At 39.8% G+C, this 18,167-nt stretch overlaps 1 protein-coding gene across 1 annotated transcript; it reads right to left on the bottom strand.

The window, feature by feature from the left end:
* Positions 1 to 15,896: 15,896 nt before the first annotated feature.
* Positions 15,897 to 16,841, bottom strand: LOC120876569 (olfactory receptor 56A1). Its single transcript, XM_040258547.1, has one exon. The coding sequence runs from the start codon at positions 16,839 to 16,841 to the stop codon at positions 15,897 to 15,899; it is 945 nt and encodes a 314-aa protein (XP_040114481.1).
* Positions 16,842 to 18,167: the final 1,326 nt, after the last annotated feature.

Raw genomic sequence — 18,167 nt, 5'->3', positions numbered from 1 at the left:
CTGGGTCAGGAAGATCCCCTGGAAAAGGGAATGGCAACCCACTCGAGTTTTCTTGCCTGGAAAATCCCACAAAGGGGCCTGGTGGGTTACTGTCCATGAGGTTGCAAAAGAGTCAGACATGACTGAGCACAGCACACACACATAATTTGAATCACTTTGCCCAAAACTATCACATTGTTAATCAACTATACTCCAGCATAAGATAAAAAAGAAATTAAAATTTTTTTAAGAAAAATATTTTTAAAAAATACTACAAATGGTGGTTGCTGAGGGTTTGTATGTTGGACTTCAGGAGATGGACAGAGCATGCCACAAAATGTATGTTGGAACTTGGAGGCTTATTCATGCCACTGTCTGCAGGTGCTGCTCAAGAGCCTGTCCCTTGGTGACGGGTAAAACCCTAGGCTAGGTCTCTGACTTAATAAATCTTTTGCCCTTGCCCTAAAACAAACTCAGAATCACTCTATTATTTATGTTAGTACAAATTCTCTTGAATTTCCTTCAGCTTAAAATATTACCAACTTATCCATACAAAATCTCATCTCTCTGCACCCAGCTTTCCTGTTCTTCTTGACCTTCATCCTCCTCATCTTCTGTTCTCTCATCCTTCTTGAGTGCCCTTCTTTGCACTTTGTCCTTTTCTAGCATTGTTTGACATAATATTTATACCTGTTCATGCTCCTCCTCAAAGGCTACTTGCTGATCAATCCTCTTGTTTATCTGCTTCCATTCATCACTTGTTCACCATTTACTTGTGAAAGGGTTATTGCCCAAAACTCATCAAGTCCAAGGTGCTTGCCTTCAGCCACCCAGTGTTATCACTTGGACTCTAAGCTTATTAAAATCCAACTCAATTTCCTCACTGTTTAACACTGGATAGCAAGTAGGAGGAGAGAAAATCTGGAATGGGAAAGAAGGAAAAGGAAGCAAATTTCTAGATGTTCTAATAAGTGTAAGTATTGGTGCATGGAATAAAAAATAATTTAAGGACTCTAAAGCTGGATCAACAATATTCACTGGTATATATCAGGCATCTCGTATATACCAGGCATTCTTCTGAGAATATCATATCTATTCATTCATTTCATAGAAGCACAACATCAAAAACAAAACTGAGAATCTTTCTCAACTCTGTTTCAATTAGCCCTCTGGAGTATCTTATCCAATTCAGGGCACTATGTATTAGGAAATTCCTTGTCAGAATGAGATAAAGTCATAGGAAGTTAAAACATAATAAAAGGCATTGACCTCCTTTGTGGAGTCAAGTAATTGTTACAAAATATAGATGTGTGAAGAGTGAAAAAGTTGGCTTAAAGCTCAACATTCAGAAAACTAAGATCATGACATTTGGTCCCATCACTTCATGGCAAATAGATGGGGAAACAGTGAAAACAGTGAGAGACTTTATTTGGGGGGGCTCCAAAATCACTGCAAATGGTGATTGCAGCCATGAAATTAAAAGACACTTACTCCTTGGAAGAAAAGTTATGACCAATGTAGAAAGCATATTAAAAAGCAGAAACATTACTTTGCCAACAAAGGTCCTTCTAGTCAAGGCTATGGTTTTTCCAGTAGTCATGTATGGATGTGAGAGTTGGACTATAAAGAAAGCTGAGCCCTGAAGAATTGATGCTTTTGAATGGTGGTGTTGGGGAAGACTCTTGAGAGTCCCTTGGACTGCAAGGAGATCCAACCAGTCCGTCCTAAAGATCAGTCCTCGGTGTTCATTGGAAGGACTGATGTTGAAGCTGAAACTCCAATACTTTGGCCACCTGATGTGAAAAGCTGACTCATTTGAAAAGACCTTGATGCTGGGAAAGATTGAGGGCAGGAGGAGAAGGGGACGACAGAGGATGAGATGGTTGGATGGCATCACCGACTCAATGGACATGAGTTTGGGTGGGCTCCAGGAGTCAGTGCTGTACACGGAGGCCTGGCATGCTGCAGTTCATGGGGTCGCAAAGAGTTGGACACGACTGAACGACTGAACTGAACTGAACTGATAGATGTGTGATCTGCAAAGGACATCAGTGATAACTTCAAAATATTTGAATGGTTATCTTCGGCAAAAGGGCAAAACTAGAACCATTGGAGAAAAATCACAGAGAAACTGAGTTTGGTTAAATGTGAAAGATAGAGTTCTGTCAGTCTGAAGAAAGTTATCTTTCTGCTCTATGGGGACAGATTGGGGAAAACTTCTTCATCAGTTGTTTTTGTGTTTTTTTTTTCCTGAGTCCATGTGCCAAATGTCCAGTGATATACTAATTCAGCATTTCTACACCTTTTATCCCACTGTAGGATTTATAGACCTCCTTTCTTTTCTGGTCAAGCAAGATGAAGGCCAATTCTCTACTTTCACTAAGTCTCCTAACCAAGAAATCAAATGGAGTCCTCTTCTAGGAAGGCAGAGAGAAGAAAGAAAACTAATTGGATCCTTATGGATCTGCTTAGGGTTTCTAGATGCTAATGCATCCAAAGTTACCATACCTCTCACCTTGTCATTGCCTTTTTCTTCCTATTTATTGGAGGCTATTAGAAAAGGATCCTTGACTGCCTTGTCATTCTTCCTATCTAGATCCAATAGAGCCTGTGCTATCTGCCCTTAGCCCTGGAATTTACAGAAGATGTAGAGCGATGAGTCTTTTTGATGTATCGGCTGTAGTAAAACCATGTTGGGAATTTGCTAAATAAATCTTGAGGGTTTTATGAGCTTCTATTCCTCTCCTACCCTTTTTCCTTAGACCCAGATGGGAAAAGGTAACTTGAGAAGCAGAGACTTGATGGATAAAAAGCTGAGTCCTTTGGGAACCGTGTCATATGATGCTCCTGCAGGTAGGGAGTTAAGATGTGAAAAAATGGACTGGTTTGTAACTAAGGTAAAAAATTGCCCAGAGGCCAGGGATCTGGTGCATAAGCCCTGACACACAAACCAGGTTGAAGATGGAGAAAAAGAAATAGAGTCTTTATTACAATAACTCCAATGTTTTGAGTGTTTTCTGAGTGACCTAAACTACTTAAGTTCTTTACATAATTTTTCTCATTGAATCATCCTCTTAGATATGGATGAGCAACTCTTTGGAGTAGAAACTATTATCCCTACTGTGTGTAGGGGATAGATAGAGAGATGGAAATGTGCCCAAAGGTACACAGTTAGCCTACATTTATAGCTGCATCCGTCTGACTTCAATGTCTATGTTCTAAATGACCCTTTCCCACTGTCACCACTAATCTGATGAGTGTGACTGTAAGCATTGAAATCCTAAACAAAATCCTAGCATGTCAAGTTGAGAAAACTGTTAAGACTTATTTAACTAATAAATATATTTATCCCCTAAAGAATGCAGAGAAATAAAAAGAAATCTGACAGTCTAATTTAAGACATCAACGTTGTGAATTAAATAAAAGAATAAAATCATTCAAATCACAAGCAGATTTGAATCACAGCTCTGGCATTTGCCTGTTTGCATGACCCACCCATTAAAAAAACACTAACCCCATGAACAGTATGAAAAGGCAAAATGATAGGTAACTGAAAGAGGAACTCCCCAGGTTGGTAGGTGCCCAATATGCTACTGGAGATCAGTGGAGAAATAACTCCAGAAAGAATGAGGGATGGAGCCAAAGCAAAAACAATACCCAGCTGTGGATGTGACTGGTGATAGAAGCAAGGTCCGACGCTGTAAAGAGCAATGTTGCATAGGAACCTAGAATGTTAGGTCCATGAATCAGGGCAAATTGGAAGTGGTCAAACAGGAGATGGCAAGAGTGAACGTCGACATTCTAGGAATCAGTGAACTAAAATGAACTGGAATGGGTGAATTTAACTCAGATGACCATTATATCTACTACTGTGGGCAGGAATCCCTTAGAAGAAATGGAGTAGCCACCATGGTCAACAAAAGAGTCCAAAATGAAGTAGTTGGATGCAATCTCAAAAACAACAGAATGATCTCTGTTCGTTTTCAGGCAAACCATTCATATCACAGTATACAAGTCTATGCCCCAACCAACAACGCTGAAGAAGCTGAAGTTGAATGGTTCTATGAAAACCTACAAGACCTTTTAGAACTAACACCCTAAAAAGATGTCCTTTTCATTATAGGGGACTGGAATGCAAAAGTAGGAAGTCAAGAAACACCTGGAGTAACAGGCAAATTTGGCCTTGGAATGCAGAATGAAGCAGGGCAAAGGCTAATAGAGTTTTGCCAAGAAAATGCACTGGTCATAGCAAACACCCTCTTCCAACAACGCAAGAGAAGACTCTACACATGGACATCACCAGATGGTCAACACAGAAATCAGATTGATTATATTCTTTGCAGCCAAAGATGGAGAAACTCTATACAGTCAGCAAAAATAAGACCGGGAGCTGACTGTGGCTCAGCTCATGAACTCCTTCTTGCCAAATTCAGACTTAAATTGAAGAAAGTAGGGAAAACCACTAGACCATTCAGGTATGACCTAAATCAAATCCCTTATGATTATACAGTGGAAGTGAGAAATAGATTTAAGGGCCTAGATCTGATAGATAGAGTGCCTGATGAACTATGGTGAAGGTTCGTGACATTGTACAGGAGACAAGGATCAAGACCATCCCCATGGAAAAGACATGCAAAAAAGCAAAATGGCTGTGTGGGGAGGACTTACAAATAGCTGTGGAAAGAAGAGAAGCGAAAAGCAAAGGAGAAAAGGAACGATATAAGCATCTGAATGCAGAGTTCCAAAGAATAGCAAAAAGAGATAAGAAAGCCTTCCTCAGCGATCAGTGCAAAGAAATAGAGGAAAACAACAGAATGGGAAAGACTAGAGATCTCTTCAAGAAAAATAGAGACACCAAGGTAACATTTCATGCAAAGATGGGCACATTAAAGGACAGAAATGGTATGGACCTAACAGAAGCAGAAGATATTAAGAAGAGTTAGCAAGAATACACAGAAGAACTGTACAAAAAAGATCTTCATGACCCAGATAATCACGATGGTGTGATCACTCAGCTAGAGCCAGACATCCTGGAATGTGTAGTCAAGTGGGCCTTAGAAAGCATCACTACAAACAAAGCTAGTGGAGGTGATGGAGTTCCAGTGGAGCTGTTTCAAATCCTGAAAATCCTGAAAGATGATGCTGTGAAAGTGCTGCACTCGATATGCCAGCAAATTTGGAAAACTCAGCAGTGGCCACAGGACTGGAAAAGGTCAGTTTTCATTCCAATCCCAAAGAAAGGCAATGCAAAAGAATGCTCAAACTACTGCACAATTGCACTCATCTCACACACTAGTAAAGTAATGCTCAAAATTCTCCAAGCCAGGCTTCAGCAATAGGTGAATCATGAACTCCCTGATGTTCAAGCTGGTTTTAGAAAAGGCAGAGGAACCAGAGATCAAATTGCCAACATCCGCTGGATCATGGAAAAAGCAAGAGAGTTCCAGACACACATCTATTTCTGCTTTATTGACTATGCCAAAGCCTTTGACTGTCTGGATCACAATAAACTGTGGAAAATTCTGAAAGAGATGGGAATACCAGACCACCTGACCTGCCTCTTGAGAAATCTGTATGCAGGTCAGGAAGCAACAGTTAGAACTGGACATGGAAAAACAGACTGGTTCCAAATAGGAAAAGGAGTACGTCAAGGCTGTATATTGTCACCCTGCTTTTTAAATTATATTCAGAGTACATCATGAGAAATGCTGGGCTCGAAGAAGTACAAGCTGGAATCAAGATTGCTGGAAGAAATATCAATAACCTCAGATATGCAGATGACACCACCCTTATGGCAGAAAGTGAAGAGGAACTAAAAAGCCTCTTGATGAAAGTGAAAGAGGAGAGTGAAAAAGTTGGCTTAAAGTTCAACATTCAGAAAACAAGATCATGGCATCTGGTCCCATCACACCATGGGAAATAGATGGGGAAACAGTGTCAGACTTTATTTTGGGGGCTCCAAAATCACTGCAAATGGTGATTACAGCCATGAAATTAAAAGATATTTACTCCTTGGAAGAAAGGTTATCACCAACCTAGATAGCATATTCAAAAGCAGAGACATTACTTTGCCAACAAAGGTCCTTCTAGTCAAGGCTATGGTTTTTCCAGTGGTCATGTATGGATGTGAGAGTTCGACTGTGAAGAAAGCTGAGCACCGAAGAATTGATGCATTTGAACTGTGGTGTTGGAGAAGACTCTTGAGAGTCCCTTGGACTGCAAGGAGATCCAACCAGTCCTTTGTAACGGAGATCAGTCCTGGGTGTTCTTTGGAAGGAATGACGCTAAAGCTGAAACTCCAGTACTTTGGCCACCTTATGCGAAGAGCTGACTCACTAGAAAAGACTGATGCTGGGAAGGTTAGGGGCAGGAGGAGAAGGGGACGACAGAGGATGAAATGGCTGGATGGCATCACAGACTTAGTGGACGTGAGTGGGTGAACTCTAGGAGTTCGTGATGGACAAGGAGACCTGACATGCTGCAGTTCAAGGGGTCGCAAACAGTCGGACACAACTGAGTGAATGAACTGAACTGAACTGAACTACATCCTGTGATCCACAAACTGTATTTAGACACTGTATATTGGATTGGCCAAACAACTTGTTTAGGTTCTTCCATAATAGCATATGGAAACCCAAACGAACCTTTTGGCCAACCCTATACAATGGTAAATAAGCAAATGTGGTCCTTGCCTTCACCAAGAGTGCATTCTAATTACATCATTGTTAAAAGAAAATGGCATCTCTAAATGTATTTATTTGAATAATTTCTAAGACACATTGTTTAGCAAAGAAGCAAGAGGCAAAAACTATGTAGAATGCTATACAAAATAATTTTGCAATGCTATACCAAGAATATAATATAAATAAGTGTGTATATATACACCCTTTATTATATGTTCTTAGATGGAATCAAAATTACCTCTGAAAGGATACACAACAAACTTGTAAGAGTAGTTCTTTCTGAGAAAGACAATTTCGTAAAACTTGGCAGATGGGTAAAATGGTATGTTAGAGATTACTGGTTATTTACCCAGTATCTGCATTCTTCCTTCATAACAAAAACATTATTTTATTCGGGTAACGATGTATACTACCAAAATACTACACCTTTCAGATTTCAAATGTTAGTAGATGTAATTTGGCAAAATTTCCAAGAAACTGTCTAAACTGAACTAAGTTAGCTGAGAAAAGAAGGTCATTTGCCCTCTCTCCTTCCACATAGAACAGACACAGGATTGATGCCTGAATTTCTAGTAAGCACCTTAAACTATCAGTAACATTGAGGATGAACATTAGATTCTAAGCATGGTAAAGCAGAAATAGAGAAACCAGTGAAGCTCTGGTTTCAGTCCTAGATGTCCATTTCTGAGACCCTTCTACATGGAAGAAAAAGTATTTTCTATTTTGCTTAGGCCATAATTATTTAGGTTTTCTAATATATACAGTCAGAAATAAAACTGATATAGAAAATTAATTATTTTTACTGAATACCTTTAACTTTTAAAACTTTGAACTATGTGTATATATTTTCTATTTTTTAATTAAACATGCATTTAATTTTATTCTTTTGATCATACAATTAAAATGTAGAAAGCCTTGGTAGTTTTACAAAAGAAAATATACAGAATCCTGTCAAAAGCCAGCATAGAACATACTGTGGGAGCATTACTTTAGATAAGTTGTTGAATCAAAATGGCCTTAAGGAAGAGAGGTATGAATGGGAAGAAAAACAAGAGTAGAAGCAGAGGAGCCAGTCAGAAGACTGTTACTCGCCCAGACAAGATGATGGCCTGGACCAGACTGGTGGCAGAGGAAATGAATTTGAGTGGACAAATTTTGGAAGAACAGTCAATAAATATACTGATGAGTTAGAAAATGAGGCATGCAGTGTAGAAATCAAATATAATTCTAGGATTCTCTTTGATAACCTAGTAGACATGGACCCATTTACTATAATGGTATCACATAGTAAGATTTCTGGGTATTGTTGAGCTTACATCTGAAGTTCATAATGATAAATTTAATGTGAAATCAACAAGTTTACTTAGGGGAATTTTTTCTAGAAAGCTTCAATCTTCCACAAAGGAGACAGATATTTAGATTTAGTCAGTGTTTGGGTTATTTCAAACAACTACAATGGAGGAAGAGAAATAAGGAGGTCGGATTATTTCCAAGAGCAGAATTGAATGATGGGCCATAGATGCTCAGCTTGAGAAGGAATAAAGTCAAGAAAAAAGAAAAATAATGAAATGAAGGTGATGGTTTTCAGTGGCTTGGTAGTCTTGGTGTTAAACAATTGTGACTGCATTAAGGATAGTTAAAAATTTGAACCTGCTGTTAGAAGGTGATAGTCAGAAAGTAGGATATTTCAAATCTAAGTTTTAGAGATGAATCAGCCACTTTCACTTCTCACTTTCAGGCATTGGAGAAGGAAATGGCAACCCACTCCAGTGTTCTTGCCTGGAGAATCCCAGGGACGGGGGAGCCCAGTGGGCTGCCATCTATGGGGTCGCAGAGAGTCGGACGCGACTAACATGACTTAGCAGCAGTACTCTTGCCTGGAAAATCCCATGGAGGGAGGAGCCTGGTAGGCTGCAGTCCATGGAGTCGCCAAGAGTCAGACAAGACTGAGCGACTTCACTTTCACTTTTCACTTTCATGCATTGGAGAAGGAAATGGCAACCCACTCCAGTGTTCTTGCCTGGAGAATCCCGGGGATGGGGGAGCCTGGTGGGCTGCCGTCTATGAGGTCGCACAGAGCCGGACACGACTGAAGCGATGCAGCAGCAGCAGATTCAGACAAAGAATATATTCGACAGAGAAATAATCTGATATACAGTCTTTAGCCTGTAGCTTCCCACTGATTCTAGACAAATAACTTAGTTAGGCAATAAGTAATTCATTTCATTTCTTTGTTGTCTCATCTGATGCATCTGCAGACACCATCACCTGGGAGCCACCTTGCATTAGAAACTGAGCAGACACTTATTCCAGTGCCCTTTATAAATTTGTCTGGGATTGGTGTAATTGTAGTAGTCTGCTACTTGTATGGAGCTTCCTGATGCTTTATGTTGCACTGGAGGATTGAGTGCATGGATAATAGATAATAATGAGGAGAGTTGATAACAACTCAGGGCAAGCAGGGAAGGAGCAGTTTCTGCCGGGAACTTAGCACAGCTCTACTCTTGTGCTGCAAGGTGTGTACCTGGAACGCAATAGGGCTGTGCATAGACAGCGCCGGAACCGACTGATGGCCAAACTAAAATTTCAAAAGGGGTACTGTAGTCAAGCCCTAAACAGTGAAAGAGCTGCTTTGTAGTTCCCAGTCTTCTCTTCCTTTTTACTGGTTCCCATGAGTTCCTAACTGATGACCTTTAAATAGGTCCCTGAATTAACTGACTTCTCACATTTGTTTTCTACTTATAAACACTGATGTGTTTTTCCCACCAATCCAACATTAATCATTCAAATTCTCACTCTGAACAATATAGTCCAATCAATAATAACTTTTTACTTTTCCTATATTACAAAATAATACATTGACATTCTAGCATTCAAATTATGATATTGTACATCATTTAAAGTCATCCAGTAAAATCTCAGAAACCATTAGAAATAACTGATATAAACAATCAGTTGTGTGTTTTTCACCTATTTTTATGTGTATGTTAAGATCTTATATATAAATATCTTACATATGATACCTTATACATAAAATATAAAATATCTTATATATAAGATCTTATATATACAGGCCATATATATACATACATATATATATATATATATATTCTTGCCACCTCTATAATGAATACACAAAATAGAGCAAGAATACACAGAAGAACTATACAAAAAAGATCTTCATGACCCAGATAACCACAATGGTGTGATCACTCACCTAGAGCCAGACATCCTGGAATGAGAACTCAAGTGGCCCTTAGGAAGCATTACCACGAACAAAGCTAGTGGAGGTGATGGAATTCCAGCTGAGCTATTTCAAATCCTAAAAGACGCTGCTATGAAAGTGCTGTACTCAAATTTGGAATACTCAGCAGTGGCCACAGGACTAGAAAAGGTCAGTTTTCATTTTAATCCCAGAGAAAGGTGATGGCAAAGAATGTTCAAACTACTGCACAATTGCACTCATCTTACACACTAGCAAAGTAACACTCAAAATTCTCCAAGCCAGGCTTCAACAGTATGTGAACTGAGAACTTCCAGATATTCAAGCTGGATTTAGAAAAGGCAGAAGAACCAGAGATCAAGTTGCCAACATCCATTGGATCATAGACAAAGCAAGAGAATTCCAGAAAAACATCTACTTCTTTATTGACTACGCCAAAGCCTTTGACTGTGTGGATCACAATAAACTATGGAAAATTCTTCAAGAGATGGGAATACCAAACCACCTTAACTGCCTCCTGAGAAATCTGTATGTAGGTCAAGAAACAACAGTTAGAACTGGACATGCAACAACAGACTAATTCCAAATCAGGAAAGGATATATATTGTCACCCTGCTTATTTAACTTACATGTGAAGTACATCACTCAAAATGCCAGGCTGGATGAAGCACAAGCTGGAATCAAGATTGCCAGGAGAAATATCAATAACCTCAGATACACAGATGACACCACCCTTATGACAGAAAGCGAAGAGGAACAGAGAAGCCTCTTAATGAAAGTGAAAGGAGAATGTAAAAGCTGGCTTAAAACTCAACATTCAAAAAACAAAGACCATGGTATCCGGTCCCATCACTTCATGGCAAATAGATATGGAAATACTCAGAGACTTTATTTTATTGGGCTCCAAAATCACTGCAGATGATGACTGCAGCCATGAAATTTTTTATAAATGACACTTGCTCCTTGGAAAAAAAGCTATGACCAACCTAGACAGCATACTGAAAAGCAGAGACATTACTTTGCCTACCAAGGTCCATCTAATCAAAGCTATGATTTTTCCAGTAGTCATGTATGGATGTGAGATTTGGAGTGTAAAGAAAGCGGAACACTGAAGAACTGATGTTTTTGAACTGTGGTGTTGAAGAAGACTCTTGAGAGTCCCTTGAATAGCAAGGAGATCAAACCAGTCAATCCTAAAGGAAATCAATACTGAATATTCATTGGAAGGACTGATGGTAAAGTTGAAACTCCAATATTCTGGCCACCTAATCCAAAGAACTGACTTTTTGGAAAAGACCCTGATGCTAGGAAAGATTGAAGGCGGGAGGAGAAGGGGATGACAGAGGATGAGATGGTTGGATGGCATCACCAACTCGATGGACCTGAGTTTGAGCAAGCTCCAGGAGTTGGTAATGGACAGGGAGGCCTGACGTGCTGCAGTCCATGGAGTCACAAGGAGCTGGACATGACTGAGCGACTGAACTGAACTGAACTGAGCGATTGAACTGAACTGAAGATCTTATATATGAATATATGATATTATGATATATATATATATATCATTTATATCATATCACTTATATCCCATGCTTTTACACTAGCTAGGCAAAGCCATTTTATAAATCATGAGTTTGTAGTATGCTTTATTATCTAATGTAAGGTGCAACTTGAATCTTTTTTAATTGGAGGATAATTGCTTCACAATATTGTGTTAGTCTCTGCTGTACAGCAAAATGAGTCAGCTATATGTATACATATTTCCCCTCCCTCTTGAGCCTCCCTAACACCCCCACCATCCCACCCCCTAGGTCATCACAGAGCCCGAAACTGAGCTCCCTGTTCTATACAGCTATCTATTTCACACATGGTAGTATATTTATCAGAGAAGGCAATGGCACCCCACTCCAGTACTCTTGCCTGGAAAATCCCATGGAGGGAGGAGCCTGGTAGGCTGCAGTCCATGGGGTCGCTGAGAGTTGGACACGACTCAGTGACTTCGCTTTCACTTTTCACTTTCATGCATTGGAGAAGGAAATGGCAACTCACTCCAGTGTTCTTGCCTGGAGAATCGCAGGGAGCCTGGTGGGCTGCCGTTTATGGGGTCACACAGAGTCGGACACGACTGAAGCAACTTAGCAGCAGCAGCACCAGCAGCAGTATATTTATATCAATGATACTCTCTCAATTCATCCCATCGTCTCCTTACCCTCCCACTGTGTCCACAGACCTATTCTTTACGTCTTGCATCTCTATTTCTGCCTTGCAAAATAGGTTCCATTTTTCTAAAGAGATTTCACATATATGTGTTAACATGAGTGCTTTTAAAAACTCTCTTCCATTTAGTGAGACTTTCACCTTCCATATACATTTAAGAAAAACTGTAACAAACGTTCCTCTGAAAATCTTGCTGGAGTGTTTCTTGAAATTGCATTGAATTTATCAATTAATTTGGGGAGAACTGACATCTTTAAAATGTTCATATGTTATTTTCCACATACATTGTGTTCTCTACTTTTAAGGTGTAAAAGTAAAGTGGAAGTTTCACTTAAATAGCTTAGCATAGTTTTTAAATTATGTCCTTAAAGGTCTTGTGTATTTTTATGATGCCAATTTCTACATCTTAATAAATTCCTCCTGTGGTAAGTGGCATGCTTATTTCTAATATTTTTGGATGATTTTTGCTGGTATAAAGAAAACTATTGAAGGACTTCCCTGGTGGTCCAGTGGTAAAGAATCCTTCCAGTGTAGGGACGGGTTTGATCCCCTATCATAGAACTAAGATCCCACATGCCTGAATCAACTAAGCCCATGCACCACAACTAGAGAAGCCCGTGCTCAGCAATGAAGACCCAGTGCAGCCAAAATTGTTTTAAAAAAAGGAAAAAAAGAAAGCTACTAATTTTTTCAAGTTTATCTTATCTTTGAACATCTTACTGAATATACAACTAATTCTAAAAATTGTTCATTGTTTTAAATTATTATACCATATAAAAATATAAAAATCCTGTTAATTTAATCATTTTTATTCTGATCCTTAAAATCCCTTTTTCTTCTCTGATGTATTTTGTGGGTTAGGACTTCGTCCTTTACATTGAACTGTAACAATGATAAGGGCATTCAGCTGTGTTCCTTTTGGTACATTGCCCTTGGTAAAAGGGGCTGCCTCCTTCAATGTTATGCTCCCTCCTTGGGGCAACCTCCATCCAATGAACAGTTGAAAAGAGAAGAAAAGGGCCTGGCACACAAACTTCAGTTTGGAAAACTCTGAAGGTGAAGGTGAAAGTTGCTCAGTCGTGCCCGACTTTTTGTGACCCCATGGACTGTAGCCCTCCAGGCTCCTCTGTCCATAGAATTCTCCAGGCAGAATACTAGAGTGGGTTGCCATTCCCTTCTCCAGGGGATCTTCTTGACCCAGGGATCGAACCTATGTCTCCTGTATTGCAGGCAGATTCTTTACCATCCGAGCCATCAGGAAAGACCCAGAAAACTCTGAAAGGCCATCCCAATCTCCCTTTGGAGTGATTATGTGAGTTCTTGCTTTTGTTTTCTCAGATATTTTTGAATAGTTTCCACACAAGAATTCATTGATCAGTACTCTGTTGAATACTTTAAGGGAGCCCCTCTGTAGATTTTTGGAGTTCTCCTTCTAGGCGGTTCTCTTTTCTCCAGTACTCTGCCCTGTGGATTCTTAGCTGCCTTAGGACCCCCTGACCCCCATGTCCTCAACACAGGAAGACTGCCAGGCTACATTTAAGTTCTCCCTCCCTTTGACATAGTCTGGAATTCCTCCTCAGAATGCTGCAACAATCTTTCTCCAGTAAAAGGGGCCTAGCTCAATTACTTCCTAGCCTCCATTGCTTAGTGTCCAATGCCTTCAGAACCATTGTTTCATATATTTTTGTTCAATTTTGTTGTTGTTTAAAGCGAGAGGATAAATCTTGACTTTGTTTGCTCCATATTTACAAGCTAAAGTCCCTCTTAACCATGTATAATCATACTGAACAAGCAGATGAAAGCACCATCCCACCTCTGATACCTCCCTGAGTTCAGGGTTGGATTTATGACTGCAAAAGCCTTCTACCCTCCCCACAGCCAGAGGAGACACATTTTACATCTGAAGACTTAGTATCTTAAGGGAACTACGCACCACAATAAAAGGGGATATACTTCTGGAGGAACCTGAAGTTATAGTGATTTGGGAGCTCTAAAATATAGCCAGGAAATTTGAAGAAAATAGATTTTAGGACTGGAGGAAGGGCAGTGGCATTGTAAAAATGTGAAATTAAGTGAGACGTGACTAATTCAGGACCTTCAAGTTTAAGGACGGCACTTAGATTCATTTTTAAGTGGAAAATCTATGAAAATTTTCTTCCTTGTGTATATGGACAATAGTATGTGTACTCAGAATTAATATGAGTGTCCCAGGAAAAAGCATGTACCTATAAATCTTTTATTCATGGAGTCAAAGGGCTAGGTAAAGACAACTGCATGACCAGGCCTCCAGGTCAACCGTGTTTGACTCTGGAGAACCAGTCTCTGTCTTCACTCATAAGAAAATAACTTTAGGCCAATATTCCTTGAATAACCAAGTTTAGAGGTAATAAAATCCACAGAAGTGTCAGCATGAAATATAGTCATTTTTCTCTCCTTCTCACATACCCAGTTGTTAATCAAGTTCTGCTCATTCTTTAAAGAAATTCCTCTGAAATACTTTCTAACCATGTTTTCATGCTTTTTGCAAAAAAATCAAGCAATGCTCCACCCACCCCCTACCCAGCTCTCCAGCTTTCACCAGTTTTTTTTTCTTTTTAATACTCTAACACCATTGAGTATACACTTTTTCATCCAGTATTTGTAGTTTACTAGTCAAGAGACAATTCAAAAACAAAGATCGTATTAGTTGAAAGCAATGTACTAGTACTGTCTACATTTCAAAGGCCTTTAATAATTTTGGAATCTATTCACTGGAACCAGTGTTTGAGGACCTCTTAATAGAGTGGCCCTTGCTTTCATTCTATGGAATGTTGCAAATAAGAATTATATCTGACCTTTAGGAAAGCCTATAGGATAAGCCCAAACCCTAAGTTCCCTACTACCAATGTAAATAATGACATCTCTGCCTACTAACTACAATAATATATTATGTTTTCTCACCCATTTTCACTAGGTTGTGACATCCAGAAATTTAACCATATGCCATACTTATACTCTCCTCTTGAGTGCAGCTCCAGACCAGATGGCACATGGTTTTAAGTAAACAGAATGTCCCCATAAACCACCACACTCAGTTTATCCATTTCCTACATTACTGGTCTTCTCATTCCCCACTTCTACCTCCACTTGGGTCCTCAGTATCTGGCCTTTCCATAAAGAGTTTCCATAAAGCATATGAGGATTCTGTTGGGCATAAGCAGTACCATTATGAATATTATCCTTTTGTAACAGAAGCTGGAACAGTCATGATGAGATAAAGATGGTGATCTCTCTGAGCTCTGTGCCTCTGCTTAGCTCTTCCTGATTCTCAAAGGAGAGGATCTAGACAGAATATACTTCTTAGCTGCAGGTTCACAAAAACATCCCAGAGGTCATGGCCTGAAGAGCAGAACTAGAGCTTCAGTTGTATCTGAGGAAAGAATGCTGTCTTGGAAGGCTCTGGAGTCAGAGACCTGCACTTGTATTGATGCTTTACCACTCACCAGATGTGATCTTTGTCAATATTTTTCCATAAATTATTGTTTCCTGATACATAAAGTGGAATAGTAATCCCTGTCCTGCAGTATTGTTATGAAGGTGAGATTATTTAAATATATAATATTTAGATACAAAGTTAGGTACCTAAGAATATTAGTTTTACCCACTCTATGCAGATGAATTTTGATACCAGAAGGACAGAAACTGGGTAGGAAATGTTCACTATCAAGCATTATTTTGCTTTCTGGAATCACAAATCCTGAAATAGAAACAGAGGAAATAGTAAGAGGTGTTTCCACAGAAGGCCTTCTTCTGTGTGTTTAAAATCCCCTCTGCAACAATTTCTGAAACCCCTGCTTTAACTCTTTGGTTTGAAACCCATATACAATAGGGTTCAAGGCAGGGGGTATGAGGTGATGAAGGACATTGAGCAGGATCGGGATGTCCACGGGGACCCTCTTTCTGGCCAAATTTGTCAACACCACAACCAGAAGGATGGTGCTGAAGAAGAGAATGAGGATGAAGTGGGAGCCACACGTGCTCAGAGCCTTAACAGCAGCCCCCTCGGTCTTGAGCTTGAACACCGCTCTTAAGATGAAGATATAGGAGATGAAGATGAGGATGAAATCTGAGCCTAGTAAAGTCCAACCGGCCACAAACTGGTAGATTCTGTTCACAGTGATATTGTCACAAGAGAGTCTGGACACAGACAGGTTGGCACAAATGCAGTTCTCAATGACATTTTTCCCACAATAGCGGAGCCGGGCAGAGAGAATAGGAACAGGTGAAAGCAGCAAAGCATTCCGAGCTATGATGAAAGCACTAGCCTTGGCCACAAATTGGCCAGAGATGATGGATGTGTACCGTAGTGGGTGGCAGATGGCCACATAGCGGTCATAGGCCATGACCATGAATGTGCAGGACTCCATGGGGAGGAAGCTGTTCATGATGAACATCTGGAGGAAGCAGCCTGAGAAGCTGATGGACCTGAGGTCAAACCAGAAGATGGCCAGGACCTTGGGGATGACGGTGAGGCAGAGCACCATGTCCAGCAGGGAGAGGAGGCTGAGCAGGTAGTACATGGGCTCGTGCAGAGAGGCCTCCAGCCGGATGGTGATCAGGAGGGTGGCGTTGGCCCCCATGGCCAGGACGAAGAGGAAGCTGAAGGGTAAGGCCAGCCAGTGCTGCCAACTCTGGTAGTTAGGGAAGCAGATGAGGAGGAATTTGGAGACTGGAGCAGAGGAGTAGTTGCTGGGTGATGTCATGAGGTAAATCCTAAACTGAGGATATTTTACTTGGGTTTATGTATGGTAAGGCATGGGAATTAGGTCAATAAAAAACAAAACTCTCAAAATAGTCTGTAGCACTTACTCATCCAGAAAACTGATGAGATATAGAAGAACAATCCCAAATAAAGGCAAAGTTTTCTGGCAAATTATTGCTAAAGTTAAATGGAAAGGCAATAAGACAGATAAGCCACAAGATTTAGAAGAAAATAAGAAGAATCACTGCATTAAAACATGCTGTAAAGCTAGAAAAATGTCCCAAGTGACAATGACCAAAGCAAATTGGCTAATTATGGATCCCATAGGCCAGAAATGTTCACTAGCTTACAGATTAATCTATACTTTATAAAGATGTCAGAAAATCACATTTAACTGTAGGTCTTTTCAGTGAGTATTGTGACATAATTTATTAGATAGTAGTTAAAAGGGAGGTGGGAGGAGGGTTCAGGATTGGGAACTCATGTACACCCGTGGTGGATTCATGTCAAGTATGGCAAAACCAATACAGTATTGTAAAGTAAAATTTAAAAAAAGAATAAATTAAAAAAAAGAAAAATCTGGAAAGAAATGTGCTTTACTGTTAACTGTGGTGTAACTGAGTTGCAGCTTTACAAAAAATTAAAAATTTCCTTTTTGTAAAAAAAAAATTTATTTTTTTCTCACTTTTTAGTCACACACCAAAGTAAATTGGAGATGGAAAAATTAATACTCTCCATTCTATGATCATGAGTACTCAGCCACTTCAGTACTGTCCAACTCTTTGCAACCCTGTGGACTGTAGCCCACCAGTCTCCTCAGTCTAAGGGATTCTCCAGGCAAGAATACTGGAGTGGGTTGCCATGCCCTTCTCCAGGGGATCTTCCTGACCCAGGGATCAAACCCATGTCTCGTGTCTCCTGCACTGGCAGGCAGATTCTTTACCATTAGCACCATCTGGGAAGCACCCCCCAGTCTGTAACATACCCTTTGCAAATCTCTGATTCATCCACTTCTCTGTCCTCATTCCTTCCTTACATCATAGAGAACTATTTTAATTAAGTTCATCCTTCTGCTACCTGGATTTCACTGAGAAGAGTGTACTTAGTATAAAGGGTAATAAAGGAGGGGATAAGAAGGAATAAGCACAAAGAAAAAAAGGATCAGATGCCTGGATGTACTGTCAGGTAGAAGTATAGAAACAAATTTAAGTTGATGTTTTTATATATTCAGGTGAAAAGAATGATTAAAAACTATCTCTCTACTTGAAGAAGTAACCCTAATCAGAGGAAAAATGATAATTATTCTATGCTTTGCTCTGGTTCAACC

The sequence above is a fragment of the Oryx dammah genome, unplaced genomic scaffold, assembly GCF_014754425.2.
Source record: "Oryx dammah isolate SB20612 unplaced genomic scaffold, SCBI_Odam_1.1 HiC_scaffold_17, whole genome shotgun sequence".
Classification (NCBI taxonomy): Eukaryota; Metazoa; Chordata; class Mammalia; order Artiodactyla; family Bovidae; genus Oryx; species Oryx dammah.
The sequence above is the reverse complement of the archived record's forward strand: the minus strand, read 5'-3'. Positions and strand labels throughout refer to the sequence as shown.

What these genes read in the sequence shown, in the direction of transcription:
- LOC120876569 (XM_040258547.1), bottom strand. Translation starts at nt 16,841, where the DNA reads ATGACATCACCCAGCAACTACTCCTCTGCTCCAGTCTCCAAATTCCTC.